We start from the raw sequence: 21092 nt of genomic DNA, 5'->3' as shown, positions 1-21092 counted from the left end.
GATGACATGATAATAACGGGTAATGACGAGCAAGAAATTAACAGGTTGAAAAATGAACTTGCTATTCGTTTTGAGATGAAAAATCTAGGAGAATTGAAACACTTTCTTGGTTTGGAGGTATCAAGGTTCAAGAAAGGTATTCTTGTTTCTCAAAGTCAGTATGCTAAGAAGATTCTTGAGAAATTTAAGATGATTAATTGCAGGCCAGCAGCTACTCCAATGGAGCAGAATTTGAAGTTAAGAGCTAATGTTGGAAAAGAGCTCAAGAATGTAACAACGTATCGGACCTTGGTTGGGAGCTTAATATATTTGACAATCACAAGGCCTGATATTTCATTTCCGGTTGGAGTTGTTAGTCAATTCATGCAAAAGCCAAGGAAGCCTCACTTGGATGCAGCTAATAGGATACTTCGCTATCTTAAGCACACAATGAATTATGGGCTGATGTATAAAGAAGGAGCGGAGATTCTACTTAGTGGATTCACTGATGCAGATTGGGCAGGTGATCCCTCATCAAGACGATCTACTTCTGGATACAATTTTGACCTCGGTTCAGCTGCAATCTCATGGTGCAGCAAGAAGCAAGCTACTGTTGCGTTATCAAGCACAGAGGCAGAATATAATGCTGCGACACTTGCTGCACAGGAGTGTGTATGGTTAACGAGACTGCTCAAGGATATTTCTCACTCTAAAATGGAAGCAGTGGAGTTATATTGTGATAATATGAGTTCGATTCGTCTAGCTTCAAATCCGGTATTTCACGCAAGAACTAAACATATCGAAGTGCACTATCATTTTATACGGGAGAAAGTGTTGCAAGAAGAAATTGACCTCATCAAAGTTGATACAAACGAACAACTTGCTGATATATTTACGAAGGCCTTGCCAAAAGCGAAATTTGAGTTTATTCGAGCACAGCTTGGTTTGGTTTCCGAAGTTCGCGGGGGAGTGTTGAAAATTTGTGCAAACTCTATGAAGATTCTGGAACTGTTGAGATATTAATTATGCATCTATAGGTTCATGCATTAGAAAGTTCTTGTAGTTTCTTGCATTTATTATCTATACATGGAACCTGAGTAGACTTATGCATTTAATAATTATCTAGAATATTCTATTTCTACTATAAAATGTACTCAGCAGATTTGTATCAAATTAGATCTCAGAAATATAATATATTTTCATCAAAACTTCTGCCTAATTTTTTAAGATTGATCTTGGGTTTGTAGTTAGTGGTTCTAACTACAAATAAGAGAGTGGTTTGTAATTCTCTCAACTGTATATATGCACCATACGGCTCAGGAGCATGGATGCTAGATCCATCTGAAGTGGAGCTCGTAGAGGATGAGAAACTTTACATTGGGGATTGGGTTAAGGTTAAAGAATCAGTTTTATTTCCAACTCATCAATGGGGTATGCAACTCATTCTAACGAAAGGACTACAACAAGCAGCAGCCAGGATAAAGTTAACAGGTGAACAGTGCTTTACATATTGATGATGCATTAAACTAAATATTTTCTGCAGTACATTGTATACACATGCTCTCTGTTTGACGTTTTACATCTTCCGACTTTGATTTTACTTGCCGAGATTTTCAGCCTTTCAGATTACTGACTTATTTCCCCTCTCTCATCGAACTCGAATTTGAATTTATTATATAGTTTTAATTGGTGAATAAATTTAAAATTTTTTGCTCAAATAAACTTATATAGGTTTTTAGTAAAGCTGGTTCTAATTTAAGTAATTTCTCCTTTAAACAAGAGAAAAATATCTTCCGAAAGTAACTATGTAAAAGATTAATACTATCTTTTTAAAGTGAATAGAGTTTAAAGATTTATTTGATAAATACAATTAGAACTGCATAGTTATTTTTTCTTCTTCGTTTTCTCCTTTCCGAGTAATTTAGTCGATCAAATCCAGTTGAAATGAAGCATTATATCCTATATATATTCCCACCATTTCGCAGGTCAGGCCATAGATAAACAACATTCAGGAATAAGATATATTGACTAGAGGAGAAACTATAATATTAGCTAGGCGGTGTGCAGTAGAGTCTCTTTAGATTCTAGTTAACAAGCTATGTGTCAAATTTTTAATCACCTCTGTTAGGCTTAGGCTGATTGAACAAGTTATATATAAGCTTCTAAAACCTGTATATTAGCCCTACCCTATTGCACTAGGTTATTTTTTGCATATGTATATATTTTTTAGGGTGATGCCAAAAATACCATTTTTTTCAGAAAATGGTACTAGAAATACTGCTTTTAAAAATTTTGGCAAAAAATACATTTTTTTAGAAAATGTGACTAAAATACCGCTTTTGAATTTTTTTGGCTAAAAATTCCACTATAATACGCCTTTCAGAAATGGGCAAGTCTAATGTGCATTTTAGAAATGGATATATCATAAAAAATTAAAATAAAAACATTTTTTTAAAGTGGCACTACAGGATACACACATTAATGAAATGCGTATTACTCTCACCCTCACCCAAGTAGTGATACTCATCTTGGAAATGCGTATTAGGCTTGTAGTTTTGGCTAAAAATTTCTAAAGTGGTATTCTTGTTACATAATCTAATTTTTGTCATTTTTTTTTATGAAAGAAAATTTGTAACAAATAATTACTGCATAAGAAAGCAATAAAGGGAAAATTATTTTGTAATTTATTGAATATTTGTTACAGGTATACTTTATCACTAAAAAAACCTAAAATAACCGACCACCCCAAAGCAGTTTCAGTTTAAAATTTTTGAGGAAGTATATTTTTCTGGTAAGAAAGATTCTGTATCCAAGTTCAAAACAGATATGTGTTTGCTAAGAAACATGAACATATATGCATGTAGAATAGAACATTTTTATTTCAGGAAGTCTTTTCATTTAGGGAGATGACAACAGATATGAAGTTGGGAAGAAAAAAAATCTCAAATGTGAGCCTTAAAAGAAAAGAAGGCCTAAAGTCCAAGGTGCCTCACCTAATATACAGAGTGCAAGGTGGTAGAACACATGTCCATGCTAGATCACCTTGGCATTTAGGCAACCCCTCCATATATGTGATATAACTATAATTTAAAACTAAGTAAACCATGAGATTTGAACAGCTTTTAAGCTATTGAAATGAGTTGAAAATGTTGTGATGCGTATGAATTTATATACCTCAGTTCTATGTTTATAGGTAATCATGAACAATCAACACATTGTTTTAGTCTTCATTACCTATACAATGCACTAATAGGCTGAGTCGGCAAATATTTTAGGCTAATCATCTTAGCTGAAATGTATTGAGTGGAAAAGTAATAGGGAACTTTGGAACAAGCTATATGCATAAACCATAAAAATACAGAATTAGATGATCATCTCATTATAAAGCACTCCATCTCTATCTAGAGCACCTGCATTACTTTCTTCATAAAGATAATGATCTTTAGCAACCGAAAGTATAGCTTTGGAACTTGCAGATACATCGTCTATTTTTGATTTTTTGCCTTGTTCACTGGCTTCCTTCAGTTCATTTGTTTTAGAACCAACTTGTGATTGGGTTGATTCTGTTGTGCTGTTCGCAGAATCTGACTGTGTTGGAGAGAAGTCCTTGATGAAGCTTGTATTTCCCTCCATTATGTAGTGTAAAGCATTAACCACCTGCAATTGTGTACAGGAAACAAACACATCTTTACGAAGAAGATAAAAAGGAATTTTTGTGATATTGACACAAATTGGAAAAAAATCAATATTTAATGGCTATGAAATTCAAGTGTTGCCTTTTGGTCATAGTCTCGGTCAGCCCTTGGACACATTCAAAATAAATTTTCTAGAAGATGAAGCTAATCCTCTGAAACAGCTTAATTCTAATATGTAATAATATTCTTAAAATTTCAACCGAAATTGTAAAAGTTAAAGAAATTAGACAGTTTATAATTCTTATCCACGTTTGGAATCAAATATTTCTTTCTATTTATCTTTAAAAAAAATTCTACAATCAATTATTACCGTAAAATAATTAAATATGACTCCTGTAGCCTTCTTATGTACAATATATATGTTGCAGTAATTAAATTATTTATCAAAACTATCCTGATGCTATACAAGTTAAATGTCAGAATAGTAGAATAGTAAACAGAAGCTTAATGATTGTAATCCTATATTCAGAAACTAATAAATTTTAACCAGATCTACTTGACCTTTCGGAATTCTTGACTTGTCTTAATTGTGTGAGGGAGATAACAAAATGGATACATGCAAGGTGAGTGCCAACAAAAGACTTGAGCATATTATGTTATATAAAGAAATTCTATCTACAAGGAAAAAATCTATGTTACCGGGACTCTTCATTTAACCTTAAGTATACGTGCTGGATACCTGACCTTTTTTTGTGCAAAAAACAAGCATAAATTTCAAAATATTGTAGAGTCCAACTCTTAGACACATATCCATGGTAGACCCTACTAGACGATTCTGAATAACAGAGAATAATTCGGAGTAACATAGGGAATAATTTGGAGACTTTCTGGTAGTCCAAGGTTGTGTTCGGTTGGATGAGAAAGAATAATATGGGAATGGAATGAAATTCAAACTATTAATACTATTCGTTCCTTTGCTCATTCTGTTTCATCGATCTATACTAACATTTCTTCATCAATTTGTACTAAAATTCATTCATTTTAAGTTCAAAAACTAATGAACTTCTTTTCCCTCTAGGATCCTCGAAAAAAATTGCACTGTACTTAAACAACTCTTCCATACTCCTCTTCATATATTCACAGTTTGTCACCTGTTTTCCCCCTATACCATACCATCTAAGCGAACAGAGCCAAAGTATCTTAAGATTAGTAGTAAAGCTACAGAAGCTTGTGCGATAACATCTGTGAGATTACAGAAAACAGCTTAGGCAACTCTTGTTTTCCTAAGAACTTAAAGAATATATAAAACAAATAATTGATGTTGTCATGTTCTACTTCTATCTTTAATTCAAATATGAAGAAAATATCCACCAACAACCTGGTATGGCAAACACAAAAGCCAGCAGAGGAAGTGTTTAACAGGTAGACATACCCTAATCTTTCAGTATGCAAAGTAGGCCTGAGCATCCTAACTTAATATCATCTTGATTCTATATAAAATGAAATAAGACTGTCAACCTTTTCATCCCTGACAATATACTTGAAACGTCCACCTCTCAAGTGTTGTGAACTGTATTAATGGTATACCTATAACCGTTCAATCGCATTTCTGCTCTATAAATAGTTGGTGCAGTAAAATAAAGGTTGGAGAGAATGTAGTATATTGATAGGAAATTAATAAGTAAATTTAATTACATATCTGTTCTGAAAATATTTAGTGCAGTAAAATAAAGGCCCTATTCTACCGTACGTAGTATATTCATAGGAAATTTTAATTATATAAGTAAAATTTACTGCATTCTTATCAACTTACAATACTAGCTGAAGCTTGTATGCGCAAGCTACTATGTCCCTCTCTGTCCCTCTCTGTAGGCAGGACCAGCCCTTAGGCAAGGCAACCAAGGCAAAAGCTTAGGGAACCACACAATTGAGGGGCACCGAATTTCAACCCATGTATATACTATACAGGCTGTTTCGCAGATTTTTAAAAAACCTTAATTTTCTTTTTTTTTTATTAAATGGTTCTTATCATTTGTAGCTTTATTATTTGATCTTGTTTATATCTTCATTTGCTTTAGTTTGATGTCATTTCTCTATTTGTTGCTGCGTTAGGATTTCCAAGACTTTGCGTCTGCTGATAATTTTGATCCGTTTTGCTATAATTCATTATTTGATCTTGTTTATATCTTCATTTGCTTTTGTTTGAGGTCATTTTTCTATCTGTTGCTGCATTAGGATTTCCAAGACTTTGCATTTGCTGATAATTTTGATCCGTTTTGCTATAATGGTTGATTCCGAAGGCCTCACAATTTTTTATCAGTACTTACTTCTAGAAGGGGAGACTTCCATGAAAAATATTATCTTAGCTAAATTTTAAAAAGAGAGGTTCAATAAACTACTTCTTAGTAATTCTGTGTTGCTTACAGTTATTCAAAATAAAGGGTACCAATTCACAAGTTTGTTTAGGGTACCAATCGCTAAAGATATCCTAATGCAAATATTTGTTCATTAACACAAAATTTCTTATCAGGGAGGACATCAAGGACTAATAAGGTAATATATCTTTAATCTGATGCATCATACTTGGGTTTAGTAGAATTCTAAATTGCTTAGAACACTTAAGCTATTCCATGGATCACATAAGTGACCGCTTCATCTTTGATATATATGATGAAGAACGAGAATAAAGAACTAATATATATATATGGGTAGCAATCCATAGAGGGCTCTCTTATATAGAGGTCCGTAGAGAACCCTTATTAAAATAATATAAATAGATAATTTATTTTATTTTTCATCATATATAGTTACAAAATTTAATTACCAAATTAAAAAATGAAGTTGCACACTTTTTTTATTTAAAAAATCATTTAAATTTGATGAAATAATTTAAAGTGATTATGTAGTAGAATCACAATAAACTCACACTTATCCAAACTCATTTCACAGTAGAATAAAATTTAAAATTATTTTTTTTCAAATAAAACGTTTTATTATATTTAAATATAATTATTATTCTGCATTAGCAACAAATTTGATGAATATCTAGCATAGAATCGAGGGTTCTCTACGGTTCTGTATATAAGAGAGCCCTCTCTTGAAGAAAGGCCTATATATATATAGGAGAATGATCAAAATACAAACTAAAATTAAAATAGAAACTTACAACTAATCTAAGCCATTAGATCAGGCCTATATATATATATATAAGGGAATGATCAAAATACAAACTAAAATTAAAATAGAAACTTACAACTAATCTAAGCCATTAGATCTACCCAATCTAACGGTCTCACCCTAAATCACACCACCCAACTACCCTGCAACCTCCCACACCCAATTTCAGTTTTTCCCCTCCATTTTTAATTTGAATTTCCCGTCAAACCGTAATTTTTTTTTAAAATCCGATTTCACAGTATTTGTCTACATCTCTCAACGATCGATTTGCATACCATATGTGTTATATTTCGAATTAATTTTTAAAAAAAAATTATTTGGTTTCTAGTTTCTATACTAAATTGGTTTCTATTAGAGTAGCCCCCTATATATATATTTTATTAAATAGTTTATATTTATTTAGTGTAAAAAAAATATTATATTTTATCTATATGTTTTATATGTGGGGCTGAGAATATATTAGTTAAGTATTTTATTTAAAATAAAGCTCAATTGTTTACGGGCCTTGGTTTAGGTTATTTGTTAGGGTTTATGTTCCCTATATAAGCATCGTAACCCTCCACATGTTACTTAGTTTTGATTATACATTTTTCTTGAGAATAATATTGATTAATTAATCGTGAAAATCGTATTGTTCATTGCTTTCATCTTTTGTTATCGTTTTTTTTAATAAATCTTTATTTTCACAAATCTGTCCTGCATCAATATAGTCTTAAAATCCCAACAGATGCTCTAAATTTTATGTCCTTTCTTTCTTTACATTTGCTTTTCCTTTTGTGTTCCTCTATTTTCATGACATCCAAAGTAAGGAGAAAGAAAAGAAATATTCTTTCTTAGTCAATTTAGGACATAGAGCGTTCTTCAAAAATAAACTCTCTTTCAAGGATATCAATGCCTTCATTCCAAAATTATCCTTGCTGTTACTCTTTTACATTATCACCAATTTAGTATAGCTTCTCAGACTTTTTACGGCTTATATGTCCTGTTAATGTTTATTGGTCTCTACTATATCTATCCCCCTGTTATAATAGGTTTAAATTAGATCAACATTGATACATATATTGATCTCTGTGATATAAAACTAAACGAATAATATTCTAAGAGAGAGAAGGGAAATACATGTATACCATATTAGGCATGAGCATGGTGCGGTTTCGCGCTAAAACCGCATCCTTCAAACCGGACCGAAACCAATTTAGTTGCGGTTTTCGAAAGTAGGAATCAAAACCGAACCAAAAATAGTTGGTGTGATTCGGTTTTTAGTGGTGCGGCTCCGATTTCAAAACCGATATGTAGCGCATAAATGTTTCTTTCTGATAAGACAGAATTAAAACTAGACGCATTGTAAATGGGCATATTAGTAAGTCATATTATCAGGTCAGCTTGACTAGATGCATTTATATTTGTTTGTAACTTGAACATGTACAATAATATGGGTGTTAAAAAGCTAAATCTGGTCTGTTTAAAGTATCAACTAAGAAGCTTCATAGGTACACAAATTAATAAACCCAAATTACTTAAAATGCTCATCTGGTCAGTGTCCTACAAAAGACTATGAAACATATTATAATTTCATGTTTACTTAAGTTTAATGTATTATATGAAAACTTACCCTTGTCATATTGTATCTTTTTGAAGGGTCTAGGCTTAGGCATTTTTCTGCAAGCCGCACCATCCAAAACAGTTGGTGAACATCGAAGGAGTCTCCAATCCTTCTGTCAATTAAATCCGGGTAGTTCTTTTCTTTCAGGAGTGGTCTGGCCTGTAACAGTATTAATGATTTGTGAAAATCTTAAAAGGTTCATTTGTATACATATTTTGCTAGTTAAAGGGACTATTCTGTCTCGTATGTTTCCACTTGCAAACACATTTAACACCGAAAATTCTACAGCTACTAGTTAATTTGAAACTTCTTATAACTGAACAATAGTTTGCAGTGAGTCTCTTTAGTGACTGTTAAGTGTTAGTGTTTAATGTGTTTGCATGTATATATGTATTGTAGTCTTATTCTCTCATACAAGCACAAACGAGCATAATGCAGTTTTTACCCATTCCACCAGACTGGGAGACTTGTCTGTGGTCCTTAGTCCTGTGATCAACTGCAACAGAACCACCCCAAATGAATACACATCTGTGTTTGTTGACGCTTTCCCACATTCTGCATATTCCGGAGCCATATATCCAAGAGTACCAACAACACTGTTTTCAGAGGGGTTTTCTAAATCATCGTATTGATTTCTTGCGAGGCCAAAATCTCCTAGCTGCAGTGTTTGATTCACATGTCAATATAAATCACGCATCTACGTATTCTAAATTGGCAGGTAAATTCCATTCTTTTATTTTTCTTATATATGTTATGTTGTAGCATGACCATTCAGTATTAGGTAGAAATATAAGTAAATAGCATTGCAGAGAGAACACCTAAATGATGTGGGTTTTCTCATTTCAAATTTTTTACTCGTAATTTTTGCAGATCAGAGTGTTACCAGTGACTCATGATCGTGAGTTACGAGAATGTTGTTGGGTCTCACGTCTCTGTGAATGATTTTGTTATTATGGAGGAACTCTAAACCTTCTGCGGCTCCCAATGCTATTTTTATTCTTTTGCCCCAATTCAAAGCTCTCCTGGTGTGTTCTGCACATTATAAACAAAAATCCCTCTCATTTATGATTTGAGCTAGCTTTGACTCCTAACTTCACAGGATATGAGAACATTTTAATCTTTTAACTTATAACTGAACAAATGAATAACATCAGCAATGAGTTTAGATGGGTCATTTTGTATGAGTCTAATCTGACCTAAAAGTCAAGGAAAAAGTAGGCACATATTTTGACTTGTATCCTATATTACCCGGACTCGGATAAAATCCAACATGGATACGTGCCCAAGCGTCGGACTCGGCAATATTTTGAAAACTTTACATATTTTTGGCCTAAAATATGTGTCCCGGTGTCCATGCCCATGTCCGGGTTTCGAGAGTCAGATGGGCGTATTTGAGGAAAATTGAAGAGTCGGGGTAACATAGCTTCTATTCTGAAGTTCAGGTCTTTTCTGGACTTGTATTTTAGCTTATATGCTCAATCAAGCTACATTAGATGTTAAAGTAATATACGTCTTACTTGATAAGTGTTGGTCTAGTGAGCCATTACAGACGTACTCATACACAAGTAGCCTGTGGCTTCCTTCTGAGCACGATCCAAGCAACATCACCAAATTTTGATGCCTTGCCTTGCTTAATACATAAACTTCAGATTTAAACTCTTTCTCTCCTTGGAGGCTTGCATCTTTGTGCTGTTTGACAGCAAGCTGTAGCCCATTTTTCAGCTTTCCTTTGTACACACATCCGAAACCACCTTCGGATAGGAAATTTTTGTCCGAAAACCCATCTGTAGCTTCTTGAAGCTCTGTGTAACTGAAATCCCTCTTCCATCCAGCCTTTGGCCGTCTGTTTTTACAAATCGAACATAGACTATTTTGGAATTCCTGCTCTTTCTCGACTTCTTTTGCAACAAGCTTGTGATATTTTTGATCCTTGTGGAAGTTTGATGAGAAACTCTTTACTTCAGTGGAACTAGAACTTGAGCCTTCTGTATTACTTGTACTTGTTGAGCTTGAAATTATACTCGACCATATGCTTTCTGTATTACTTGTACTTGTTGAGCTTGAAATTATACTTGACCATATCGTTTGATCAGTACTATATGATGATTTGGACGATGTTCCATATGATTTGTTATGTGAATCCAGTTGGGGTACTTTACAAATATCACCAAAACTTAGTTTTTTCCCAGAGGCTAGTTCTTTGGCAGATGGAGAGTCTGCATAAGTTTGATAAATATTATCATTAGAGAGCTTCTTGTAAACAACATATAGGACTTACTATTCGTTAAGTGCCACTTACTCTGTGGAGAAAGATCGCCAGGGCTTCCTGGTATCATTTCACCATAAGATACATAACCACTGGTGATTTTTTCTCCCACAGGTATGGTGTTGTCTATTGTTTTAGGCCCTCTTAGTTTTTCAATGGTGTTGTCACGTTTCATTCTGGAAATTCCACACGACAGCGTCTCCATGAAGTATTTCTTGTCTTTCTTCATCTGCCTGTATCATCGAATATGTAATGTGAAACATAGCATGTTCTCAAACTTACTTGCATACCTAAAACCCCACAAAGTAAACAATGATCTAAGACCTTGAACGTTTACTAATATGTATTACCTGTCGAGTACCACCCATGTTGCCTCAAAATTTAAAGCAGCTTCTATAGCAACCACCCTTGGCGATTGTCCAGCGTATACCTTCAAGACAAACTTTATCTGACAATTTGCATAGAAGGGTTGATCTTGTTAGCCTTCTATATTAGGGTATATGCCGTAATTGAAATTTCTTTAGTATCTGTTTGCATAATTTTTCAGTTATCAGGTATGAACTCCATGTCTATGTTACTCGGACTCGGCTAGAAGTATCCGACATGGACACGTCCAAGTATCGGACTCGGCAACATTTTGGAAAATATGCATGTTTTTGGCTTAAAATAAGTGTCCGAGTCCGAGTGTCCATGTCCAAGTGTCGAGTGTCCGACACGAGTACTCAAAAGTGAAATGAAGAGTCCGAGTAACATAGTCCATGTAGTCCATATATCATTTGCTAAAAGTTCTGCAACCCCTGAAGTTCTGTTAATTCGCATATATGCAATTACTAATTTCTTAGCAAATCTAGTTAACATTTTCCAAGCTTAAATCACTGTTGAAAGTAGAATTGAAAGTTACTATCAATTGATAGTGATTGGTCTTCAAGATGGCACAACAGTCCTATCCATTGATGTCTCTTGAATTATTTACTTGCTATGTTTATTGCTATTAGTGTTATTAGTAGCAGTTTAGTATGTGTTATCATCCATGAACTGCTTATGGATGTAGTGAGCAGTTAAGGCTAGATGTTTATATATTGTTGTTGCAGCTGTATGTTTTAGAAAAGGAAGAAAAAATTATGAATATATTTCAGGTTTTATGTGAGCCTTAATAAGATTAATTTCATAGGACCTATCAGATAGTATTCAGAACAAGATTATGTAATCTACCTTTTGCATTTCACATTGCATGGATATTTGCTTCATGTCTGCAGTGTTTCGATACAGCTCATCGATTCTCGAAACTTCTTCCCCTACCATTTTTGAGTTGGATCCAAACATGGAACTGGAATCTACCTTGTTTTTGTACCCCACTGTGTATATAGATACATTATACCAAGGAAAGACAGAGGACAGAGAAAGATTATAGGTTAAAAACAACATATTGCAGAGTCTTACATGAAATATCAATTCCAAAAGGAAAAGTAAATAGACTTAAAAACTAGAACAAGATTGAACGGGTGCCATTAGACTCAATTTTTACTAAATGCTACATTTGCCTTGAATTAAGCTCAATTTTTGCATGTCTTGTGCAGGGAAATTGCAGGATTATGAAGTCTCCATACATGGATGCGCGAGTACATAAATTTTTACAGTTGACAGATTAACAACAAAAATACCGTTTTCAGACAGACAAAAGCAATAACACGCAAGAGAACCTTACACTTTTTTCTAGCTGTGGTGAAAGATAACGTACTAGGATTATTAACCTGGTGAAGGACTGGAATGAGTATGAGCTCATCTCCAGATTTAAGCAGTTTGGTATGCATCATCACGTATCGGATTGCGCTCCAACTAACCTCTCTTGATGCATCCTGGATTACTACCACCTTCTGTACTGCAACAGGTGACGTTACTGCAACTCCATCCATTACTTCTCAATTCTATTTTCTTAACAAAGTTTTAGATTGTTTATATTAGACAAGAACTTGTTACCAGGAAAAACAAGACAAATTTTGAACAATTTTAGTATATACGAAAACGTTTATTTTATATCAGTGATAATGACGAAGAGTCGAGGAAATGATGAAGCTGGTGAATCCAGGAAGGCATCTATGGAGAGAGTTGAAGCGCATATTCGGATATCCACGGTGATGGCATTTCGAGTTTTTTCAGATTTTACAATCAGAGATGTATAGGTTAGTAGATTTCGATATAAACCAGGTTAAGAACCGGCATGTTGTTGTTGCTGTTTATGGCTGGCTGATTAAATTAATCAGAATCATGGCAGGATTTGTACAAGATTCAAACTTTCGTTATTTTCCAGGATTCCTCATCATAATTTTATACATTATCTGCTGTAAATGTCCTGCTTATTATAAACATGGATGACAATAACGAAGGTTTTTGTATCTGTGCTAGAATTATCTTAGAATCTTACAGCATCGCATTTTAGGGCAGATATAAAGTAAATATTGACAAGAATCTGAATCAAACTTTAATCTTAACCAAATCACAAAAAAAAAAGTTATGAAGTCTTGCCCGATAAAATTTGATATGTTTTGGTTTGCCTCGAAAATTTAAATGTTTCTGCATACCGAGGAATACTCAAATACAATATGTCCGGTCCGGCTCAAATTTGAATCAATTAAATATGTAACCAATATTGTATAATAAAATATAAATAAAGGGTCACATTAAACTTAAAACCAATCCTTAAAATATAATGTGAATTTTGCTGCAAACTTTAAATTTTAAATAGGTTTTCAAGATCTAAACATATATACATTATTGTCTGCTTAAAAATATTTTCAAAATATAATAAATAAACACGACATTTTGCATGTACAATTCTGCTGCAGAATCCTAATTAATACTACAAATGAGTTAAAATTTTACACCTGAACTCTATGTAAATAACATATTAATACTACACAATAAATCAAATTTTGTTGCAGGATATTATATTCTACACGAGAACTCTACATAAATAGAATATTAACACAATAAAGTGAATTCTGCCATAGAATCCTAATTAATACTACAAATCAGGAAAATGCTGCTTTATTTTTTAATAAACAGTCTCAATTCAATTATAAAATATCCCATAATTTTAATACAAAATATAAAGTTAAGCTGAAAAATATGAAACTACAACATAAGGCGAGTTTTGCCGAAGAATCTTAGGTAACTTACCCGAGACTTATAAGTTCTAAGAGTTCTTGGACTAATGGTTCTAGGTAGATCTGACAATACTGGTATATGACACGTGAAAAACGACACGAATAATTAGTGTTTGGGTTCAAAAATTTGGTACACGAACACGAAAAATATGAATATAATTAGTGTCGAATTTGGGTTTCCAATATAGGTACACGACACAGAACGAAAGTATACATACGTAATAAATAATTAAAATTTTAAAAATATATAATATACATATCTATATCTATATTATACTATAATAACCGAAATGAAGTATAATTTGGTTCAACGGTTATTCCCTAATTTTGGTTATTAAAATAATAAATAAATAGTGTTATATGTCTGTTAAACTACTAAATTGTTACACTACTAGATATACTAGATATAGTCTACTTATTCTACTAAACTACGATCACAACTTATCATATTATTAAAAAATAAATAAATATTGTTATATATCCGCTAAACTACTAAATTATTAAACTACCAGACATAATCTACCTATCATATTAAACTACGACCACAAGTTATTCTATAATTTTAATTATAAATTTATAAATTTATAATTTTTATATATTTATATAAATATTTTTAAAATTATAATCTGACTGAATAATAAAAATTTAAATTTTAACGGGAATCCGTGCAGCGCACGGGATTCAAGTTAGTACATACTAAATACCAAACGTGAATTTTAACTATTCTAAGTAACATATATATAAATGTAAATATTAAAATATATTTTACTATTCCTTAACTAACGTGTACTTTAATGTACTACAACGGGTTAACACGAATATATTAGTTTCGGGTTAGTGTCACCAAATTGGTATACGAATGCAAATCCAGGTCGGGTTCAGGCTTAAGATTTGGTACACAAAAACACGAAAATAGACGGAACATTTGTGCACGACACAGAACGTTGTCAGGTCCAGTTTTAGGAGGAACATGACCCTGTAAATAAAATTCATCAAAACAAAGATCAAAGAACCACATAAATTATAGTAAGCCTTTTTAGTTGTAGGTATAAATCTGTCGCATAACCAGGCTTTTCTTTAGTTTTTGTTCACAATTTCTGTTGACGCATAACATCCTAGGTATTAGAATAGTATATTCCAATGTTCCAAGGCAAGAAAAGAACCCTAAACACAAGCACAGTTGTTATGAACAATGAAAAGTAAGCTAAAAATCAATTAATCATAAGAGCTCAAAAAGAAATGAGACATTTTCTATCACTGGAAACTAATTAATCCAAGAATCTAACGTTAATAAAATCTGGCAAGTACAAAAGAAAAAAAAGTATGGCCACCGTCCTCTACCTTGTCCGGCCGGATAACCGGATGCCGGTTACGTTACCGTCATCTACCTTATCCGGCCGATTACGTTAAGGTGGCAAAACAATTAATGTACCATTTTATACCACAAGTATAAATATGACCCCCAACGGTTCTATACATGTCCATTTTGTTTTTGTTTTTGCTAGCAAATGGGACCGAACGTAAAATAAATCTCACTGATTTTAATGAGTGTATAGAGCTTCGAGCTTTAAAGCAACCATCCGTACAACAATTTAGTTGTCTCAATAAATCAAGATAAAACCACTTGTATTAACCACATCTAAAAGGAAAGATTACAATAACATTCCCAACAGCACAAAACTAGATTACTCACAGAACTTTAGACTTTAGGGCACAATTGAGGACACTGAGCAAAAATGACTTTCATGAAAGCAACATATATGGCAAGACTTCACAAAACAAGAAACGCATTTTCTAGGATAGGCACACATAAATTAAATCGTAAATACCGTAACTCCAATGATATTCTATTGTTCGATTTGCCTGTATATCCCATCTATAAAATTCCCAGGTAGAAAAAATATTATACTGAAAACTCTTATCATGATGCATGAAACTAAATATTCAAGTCAAAGGATATAAAGTACTTGCTGTATAATAATGGTTTTAACAGCTCTGAACCCCTCAAAAACCTAGACTCCCAAAAATTACCAACACAAAATAATGATCAGGGGTAGAAAATTCGGTGGTTATGTAGAAGTATACCTATACCCATCTTAAAGGAGATGAACAGAATATAAAAAAGAAAATGAAGCAAGCATCATCTCCACTGGTTTCATCCGTAAGCAAACAATTTGGAACTGACTCAACTAAACCGCACTTTTCTTGCTTCTAAAGCTTTCCTTCAGTGATGCAAACTTTTTCTTGCACTGATGTACAGATTTTCCTGGAACTGCAGTTGCCACTCGCTCCCAACGCTGGGCAGCATCCTTGGGAAACGTTTTCAGAGCTTGAACCAGTGCCCTCTCTTGAACAGCAGACCAAGCATCCTGGTCGGAGTTAGATGAATTCACATTTGCAGCATCCACATCATCTGACTTCTGGGGACTCTCTGTCTTACTAGAAGATTCCTTCACGTCTTCAGTCTTAACAGCACTTTCTTTAACTCCATTACTAAAAGATTCTCCGACTACCTCCTCTCTGGTTGTAAGAGGAGATGCAATAGACACTGCTGGTTTTCTCTTCTCAAGAAAAGAGTCAAATGCTTTGGATGAGTCAGGTTTCTGGAGAAGAACTGTTTTAGTTGCTTTCAGAATCTCTTCCACAGATCTCCCCGTGCCAATGTAGTCTGACACAACCTCCCACCTTCGTGAGGTTCCTTTGGGAAATTTCTGCATCCCTTTCCTCAACAGCTCGATTTCTTCTTTGCTCCATGGTTTCTCTTTTTTTTCATAGTTGATAGCAGGGATTTTTGAAGCAACTTTAGTTGCATTGCCATTTTGCAAAGGCTGCTTTATCCCATCTAGCATTTCACCATTATTACATAAAAGTGCATTTCTAAGAAGTTCTGCTAGACCTAGCCCCTCTTCTGCCTCAATTTTGTTACATAAAATTTTCAGCTGCTCAATGTCAAGTGACGTGCAAAGTTTTTCGACATCATCTTCATTAAGGTCTAGTAAATGTTGGGACACAACAGAGCTTGAAAGAGTTCTGAGACGAGCTTTTTCTTTACGAAGTAGCTTCTTTTCTTTCTCTTTCTGCTTCTTCATCTGCAGAGCCACTTCAGCAGCTCGTTTTTCCTCTTCCTCCTTTTTACGTCTCTCCTCCTCAATTACTCTAGCAGCTTCTTCTTCCTGCATTTTCTTTGCCAAAAGCTTGGACTCTTTTCTCTTCTGCTTTTCAGCTTTCATTTGTTCCTTTCTCTTCACAATTCTTGGGTCCCTTTTATAGGCATTGTCAACAAGTATACGTACCCGTGCATATTCCTCCTTTCTAGCCTTCTCTGAGAGCTTCGCATTCTGTCTCTCCATCCACCTTTTATGATCACGAGATTCAGCTTGCTCAAGATCAAACTCATCTGCATGTGGAAACTCCCTCCAACTTTTGAAAGCATACCAAAAATCATAGAAGTCGTCCACATCCTTTATTGAACTACTGTCGTCTCCCAAAGGAGGGACAGGTTGATTAACGGACCAGCGCCCATTCCTCATAAAAGCTGGTCCATACACCTTAAAAAAGTCTTGTGGGGCACAGTCAGTAGGAATTTCATCATCAAATTCATCTGTGGAGTCGTATATTCTTCTTTTTACAGGGTCAATCAAAGCCTCATAAGCTTCCTGTATAGCCTTGAAGTGGTTCTCAATTTCATCCTTTTTAGCTTGTTTTGCAGCTTCAGTTACCTCAGAAAGAACAAGAGCTGCCTGCTTGTCAGGATGGTATTTTAAAGCAGTCTCACGATAGCTCTTCTTAATCTGATCGTCGGTAGCAAGATACCTCAGATGACCCAGACCTAGCAATGCATAATGATCTTGTTGATCCCCTCCAGCACCAGATTTTTTCTTACCTTTGCTGCTACTATAGGAACCTGATGAGTGAATAGATTCTTGACCCTTGGCATTAGGGACATTCTGATTGTCATCTTCCACATCTTCTTTCTCAAAAAACCCAAGGAGCCTTTGAGCAGCTAAATGGTAAGAATGCCCAGCAGGTTCATAGTCTAGGGCCTTCACTGGAAGGCAATTCGAGGAAACATAAAGAGGCTTTCCATCTACAAGCTCCTGTGAGTAAGAAATAAGCCGAATACTCGACTTTGGAACCATAATGTATGATGTAGTAGACTTGCAATGTCAAATAAAGATATCAAGCCTCTGCAGATACTTAAATAGACTGAGCCTGCAATAGATATACTAAGATGTGTTATCATCAAGATCTAAGTAACAAATTTAACCAGTATAACATCATATAATAAAGTTGAGTAAATTTTTTCATTATTTCAAGAAATAACAGTCAAGTATTTATAAGCATGCAAAACAACTTGAGCAGAGTATATTGCAAAATTCAAGCTGTAGGCAAGAGGAAATAAGCAGAAACTCATAAATACAACCAAGAAACCACATGTATGATTATATTAATATAAATTAACATGAAATCAACCATACCAACACCTCATATACACAATGTTGCTATACGTCAAAAGTAGGTATTGATATACTAATATAATACGTCAACACTACAAATAGATGTACATCAAACACAAATTTACTTGAATATTTATAAGATACAAAATTTAATTCTTATTGCTATATACACAATTATACAAAATTTGATCATATATCATATCTGTACACCAACAGGTGAATTATATATACAATAGAAAAGAGAATCATTAAACATGATTGTTGTTATCTTAACTTTAATATATCACATAAATGTGCTATAAAAAACTGTATTTTAGTTTGCTTCTAGGTCTGCTTAGGAAAAATCAGCACACTATTGCCTAAAGTTAGTGACTAGAATCCTACTTAAATTGCTTTTAAAAAAAATAGAAGAATTGCTTAAAACATAGAAAAAGAAAAGTGAAACAATAATAACTCATGGACTTGATAGAAGATTGAATTTCTACAACACTTAAAATCTTGTTGGTATGACATTCGATGTGTTAATACTAAAAATTTTGTTTATGGGTGTAAAGAATGATCACAATGAATACCATATACTTGCTATTTATGAACGTTTACACAAAATTAAAGAAGAAAATTTAAAAGAAACCATTCAGATGGACAAAGACACTATGACCAAAAGAACAATAAGAAAACAGAAATAGGGAAAAATAAGTGACCAAAACCCTAAACATTAACCAGTGAATAATGTTCCAAATGAGAGGAGAACTAGTATAAAGACAAACACTTACGTCTTTAGACAATTTAGTAACACAAGCAATATTAAGGAAACTATTGTTCTATTAATCTACTAGCAGGTAAAATAAAATACGAGGTGCTAGCTTATTAACGGGTAGATTTGCATCCACCGGATAATCAATCCAGCACTAGTCTAATTTAACTACAGTATTTCATATTCCTCATCTAAGAGGAACAAATATATTGTTTGCACTGATGAAAATGCTTTGGACAATGGTGTGTAAAGGTAAATTGGTTTGAAACTGAAGCAGCTGCTACAATGTATAAAGTGTTCGCTGAAGCCAAATATATAATTTTAAAACAGCCAAAACTGAAAATAGAATTTGCAGAAAGTTACACGTTGTTCCGAGTTGTTTCGAGAAAGCTGAAATATTCATAATAAATATTTCATTCTATCAAATCCATGAGAAAATGGCTGAGTCGTAAGAGAGGGGATTTCAGGATTGTTGTTAGTAATATCAAATATAAGTTTAATAAAATAGTCAACTCAAGTCAACTATAACTAGTTGGAGACTTGGAGTCAGTTGCTTACAAATAGTATAGCTAAATATTAATTCTAGTAAGCTTTAATTGAAATAATATCTCGAAAAAAGATAATCTTTCTGTTAAAACTAAATTTTTCTCAGTAAACTTTATTAATGCTTCCCGGAAAAGTCTACATTCTTTCATATTTCAAATAAAGTATCATACAATACCCAAAAAAATCACATTTTAATCATTCCAAACATCTTCTTACCAATTATCAGATAGAGATTTTATCAGATATTACTACCACCTCTAAAACATAATAAAGCCGACAACACTAACTACTCATAACCCGTAACCTCAAGATAATTAAAGACCAAACCTTGGCGAGTCTATAACAAAAGAAACATATTTTACGGGTTTTATTCTACCTCAAGATAAATAAAAACCAAACCTTGAACAGTCTAAAACAAAAGAACCATACCTTACGTGTCCACAACATGTTTCGAGAATACTAAACTTCCTCAAAACCAAACTAATTATCAAGAAATTAACCCAATTCACAACAAAACAATTCAATTACAAGCAAAACTAAACTAATTCAAGAAACCAAACAATAAAAACACAATCTTGAATTTTCTTCTAATTCTTTCACACCCAAGAACCCATCTTTTGAAAGCTATCAAAAATAGATACACGAAACAAGAATCATAAACCCATCATATAAACAAAGAACAATCAACCAAATCGAAAAAAGTAACTAGAACTAAATCAAGAACATGTCAAGATAGATAGATACAAGCAAAGTAATATATACATACAGAAGCAAAAAGGGTATAATTAAACAGAGAGAGAGAGAGGAGTGACCTTGATTTTGTGGAGGGCTGGAGAGAGTGGGGGAGAGGCGGGAGAAGGAGAATAGATGAAACCCTAATGTTTGTGTTGCGTGTAATGTTGTATATATAATATCCCCTAAATCTCAATTTATTTTGGGTTTAATTGGAATTTTCACTTCATTTTTCTTTATATTTTTTTTTATAAATATGGCTTAAAAAGAGTTAATTACACCAATTATTAAAATTTAAAAAAAAACAAGATATATGTATTTTCTAATTGTATTTTTAGCAAGCTAAAATTAACGTGCTTATTTTTAAGTCAATAACGTAATTGCCTCAATTATGTAGTACCTTAAGTTAATAACATGGTTGTCTGAGTTATGCAATACCTTGAGTTATGTTAATGAAAATTAATTTAAAACCCCCATGAATAGTTTTTAATATTATTTAATTTTTAAATTTAATTTGAAGAAAAAATTTTAAGCTATGAAATTTATTATTAAAAATTTAAATAATATAATTTAATAATAATTTTAAATATATATATGTATATAAGTTAGTAATATTTTAGTTTTAAAAAAATATTACTAATTGAAAAATATAATTTTATTAATATTTATAGATTTGTTTATTAAAGATAGTTATGTTTTAAATAAAATGTAAATATTAACTAAAATCAATAGCCTACGAATTATCTTTAACTTGGTATATAGACCAAATCTAACTAATT

General features: G+C 33.1%; 2 protein-coding genes across 2 annotated transcripts; both read right to left on the bottom strand.

Moving 5' to 3' along the window:
- Positions 1–2194: 2194 nt before the first annotated feature.
- Positions 2195–12002, bottom strand: LOC141697557 (inactive protein kinase SELMODRAFT_444075-like). The gene is made up of 8 exons (XM_074501993.1): positions 11873–12002; positions 11011–11108; positions 10694–10893; positions 9912–10610; positions 9278–9426; positions 8840–9052; positions 8404–8553; positions 2195–3636 (listed from the first exon to the last, which is right to left on the bottom strand). Exons 1-8 carry the CDS (start codon positions 11981–11983, stop codon positions 3343–3345), a joined length of 1914 nt encoding a protein of 637 aa, XP_074358094.1. The 5' UTR covers positions 11984–12002; the 3' UTR covers positions 2195–3342.
- A 3698-nt stretch (positions 12003–15700) lies between these two features.
- Positions 15701–20474, bottom strand: LOC141696857 (uncharacterized). The gene is made up of 2 exons (XM_074500989.1): positions 20394–20474; positions 15701–18036 (listed from the first exon to the last, which is right to left on the bottom strand). Exon 2 carries the CDS (start codon positions 17961–17963, stop codon positions 16014–16016), a length of 1950 nt encoding a protein of 649 aa, XP_074357090.1. The 5' UTR covers positions 17964–18036; positions 20394–20474; the 3' UTR covers positions 15701–16013.
- Between the last annotated feature and the right edge of the window lie 618 nt (positions 20475–21092).

Source organism: Apium graveolens, chromosome 11, assembly GCF_009905375.1.
Source record: "Apium graveolens cultivar Ventura chromosome 11, ASM990537v1, whole genome shotgun sequence".
Classification (NCBI taxonomy): Eukaryota; Viridiplantae; Streptophyta; class Magnoliopsida; order Apiales; family Apiaceae; genus Apium; species Apium graveolens.
Note: the sequence above shows the minus strand (reverse complement) of the source record. Positions and strands in the feature narration are given on the sequence as shown.